General features: G+C 32.5%; 1 protein-coding gene across 1 annotated transcript in view; it reads right to left on the reverse strand.

Moving 5' to 3' along the window:
- Positions 1–314: 314 nt before the first annotated feature.
- The window catches only part of LOC137625043 (uncharacterized), a 4,686-nt gene continuing 2,601 nt past the window's right edge, over positions 315–2,399 (reverse strand). Inside the window, exon 3 of the mRNA XM_068355974.1 lies at positions 315–456. Within this exon, the coding sequence (XP_068212075.1) occupies positions 356–456 (101 nt within the window). The 3' untranslated portion in view covers positions 315–355. The remainder of the gene's footprint in view (positions 457–2,399) is intronic.

Here is a 2,399-nt window from a genome sequence, read left to right on the forward strand (position 1 = left end):
GGAAAATAGCCCAATGAGGAAAGGAAATAAAGAAAAATATAATAATCTAAGAACAGTAACAAACTTGAAAAATAAAATATTTCCTTTATCAACTATAAAAAAACTTTTAACAAAAGGAAGAGAAATAAGACAGAATAGTGTGCCCGAGTGTACCCTCAAGCAAGAGAACTCTAACCCAAGGCAGTGGAAGACCATGGTACAGAGGCTATGGCGCTACTTAAAACTAACTCTAACCCAAGGCAGTGGAAGATCATGGTACAGAGGCTATGGCGCTACTTAAAACTAGAAATGATTACAATATTTAACTCACCCAGTGTTGCATGAATGCCATCAATGGGGAACCAGGCCAACGGTCTCATGGTAATATTGCTAATAGGATCGAAGACCACAACGTCTTCGGCTGAGCGCTCTTCCTTCCCGCTCGAAGTCGAGGAGTTGCTAGGCTGATGTAACTCGCTGGAATGTTGACTTCATTGTTAATCATTATCCTTTCTTTTGTCTATGCTTACTTTTTAATATATGTTTATACAAGAAAAATTACTCCTGTATTTAATTAAATGATATCTTCAGATGGATTTTATTGAAATGAAATGACAAAATGATAAAATACACTAAAACAGTTATTGTTTATGTTGATATAAGCATCGAGAGAAATTAGAATCATAAAAGGTGCTGTATTATTATTATTATTATTATTATTATTATTATTATTATTATTATTATTATTATTAGTATTAGCTAAGCTACAACCCTAGTTGAAATAGGTGGATACCATAAGCCCAAGGGTGCATTTAGAAAATCAGGTGCTTAGAATGTTAGAAAATCCAGCTAAAAAGCAAGTTGGGGGTGGCAAGTGCCATTCTGGTATCTAAGGGATACTTTCTACAAAGTAGCATCTATCTGGACATATTTGATTACGGCTAAAATATACTCTATTGATTGGAATATGACCCTATCATTTTGTGCAACGGTTGAATCTTGAAAGGGAAGCTTCAAATTCAACGTTCACAGAATATCATTCGAGCATATAAACGCACACACATGTAAACAAAGCCTGTAGAACATAAGCTAGTTACAACTCAGAGAACTATGGAAAGGATAATGATGGGAATAACACTAAAGCAGCCCCATTCACGATCAGTAATTACTGAAGGAATTCCTTCAGTAATTACTGATGGCTTGCAAAAAATAAGAGACAGAAAAAGGGCAACATGGATACGAGAGCAAAGTAAAGTAGAGGACATTCTAACAGCTTGTAAGAAAAAGAAATGGACATGGGCAGACATAAAATGAGAATGACAGATAATAGATTGACATTAAGAATACTAGAATGGGTCCATAGAGATCGAAAAAAAGCTAGGGAAGGAAAAGAAGACGATGGTCTGACAACGAAGAAATCTGCTAATATATACTATTATTTTATATTGTATATATGAAGTCATTGTATTGATCCTTTTGTAAAATTTAATAATTAAAAAGATAAAAGAAATATATATACTGACATAAAAAGGCCATAAACAGACGCAAGTGGAAGAGCATGTCTGAGGCCTTTGCCCTGCAGTGGACTAGCAACGGCTGATAATGATGATGTCGTTAAGACATTTAATTTGTATGAACATAGATCCGAGGTAAACGATATGATTTTGAGTAATATCTTACGTCATTGTTTGTCTCTGGTATCTTCATACTTTCACAGAAGCTTAGGGTAATTTTCTTAGTCTCATTAAGGTAATTTCCTTAGTCTCATTAAGGTCATTTGAATTTCCTTAGTCTCATTAAGGTAATTTCCTTAGTTTAATTAAGGTCATTTGAATTTCCTTAGTCTTATTGAGGCAATTTCCTTAGTTTAATTAAGGTCATTTGAATTTCCTTAGTCTCATTAAGGTAATTTCCATATTTTCATTAAGGTAATTTGTATTTCCTTAGTTTTATTGGGGTAATTTCCTTAGTTTAATGAAGAAAATTTGAATTTCCTTAGTCTCATTACGGTAATTTCCCTAGTTTCATTAAGGTAATTTCCTTAATTTCATTATCATTATCTCCTTCGCCTATTCACGCCAAGGGCCTCGGTTAGATTTCACCAGTGGTCTCTATCTTCAGTTTCATTAAGGTGATTTGAATTTTCTTAGTCTCATTAAGGTAATTTCCTTAGTTCAATTAAGGTCATTTGAATTTCCTTAGTCTTATTGAGGGTAATTTCCTTAGTTTAATTAAGAAAATTTGAATTTCCTAAGTCTCATTAAGGTAATTTCCTTAGTTTAATTAAGGTTATTTGAATTTCCTTATTATTATTATTATTATCATTATTATTATTATTATTATATTATTATTATTATTATTATTATTATTACTTGCTAAGCTACAATCCTAGTTGGAAAAGCACGATGCTATAAGCCCAA

Source organism: Palaemon carinicauda, chromosome 31 (assembly GCF_036898095.1).
Source record: "Palaemon carinicauda isolate YSFRI2023 chromosome 31, ASM3689809v2, whole genome shotgun sequence".
In the NCBI taxonomy this organism is placed as follows: Eukaryota; Metazoa; Arthropoda; class Malacostraca; order Decapoda; family Palaemonidae; genus Palaemon; species Palaemon carinicauda.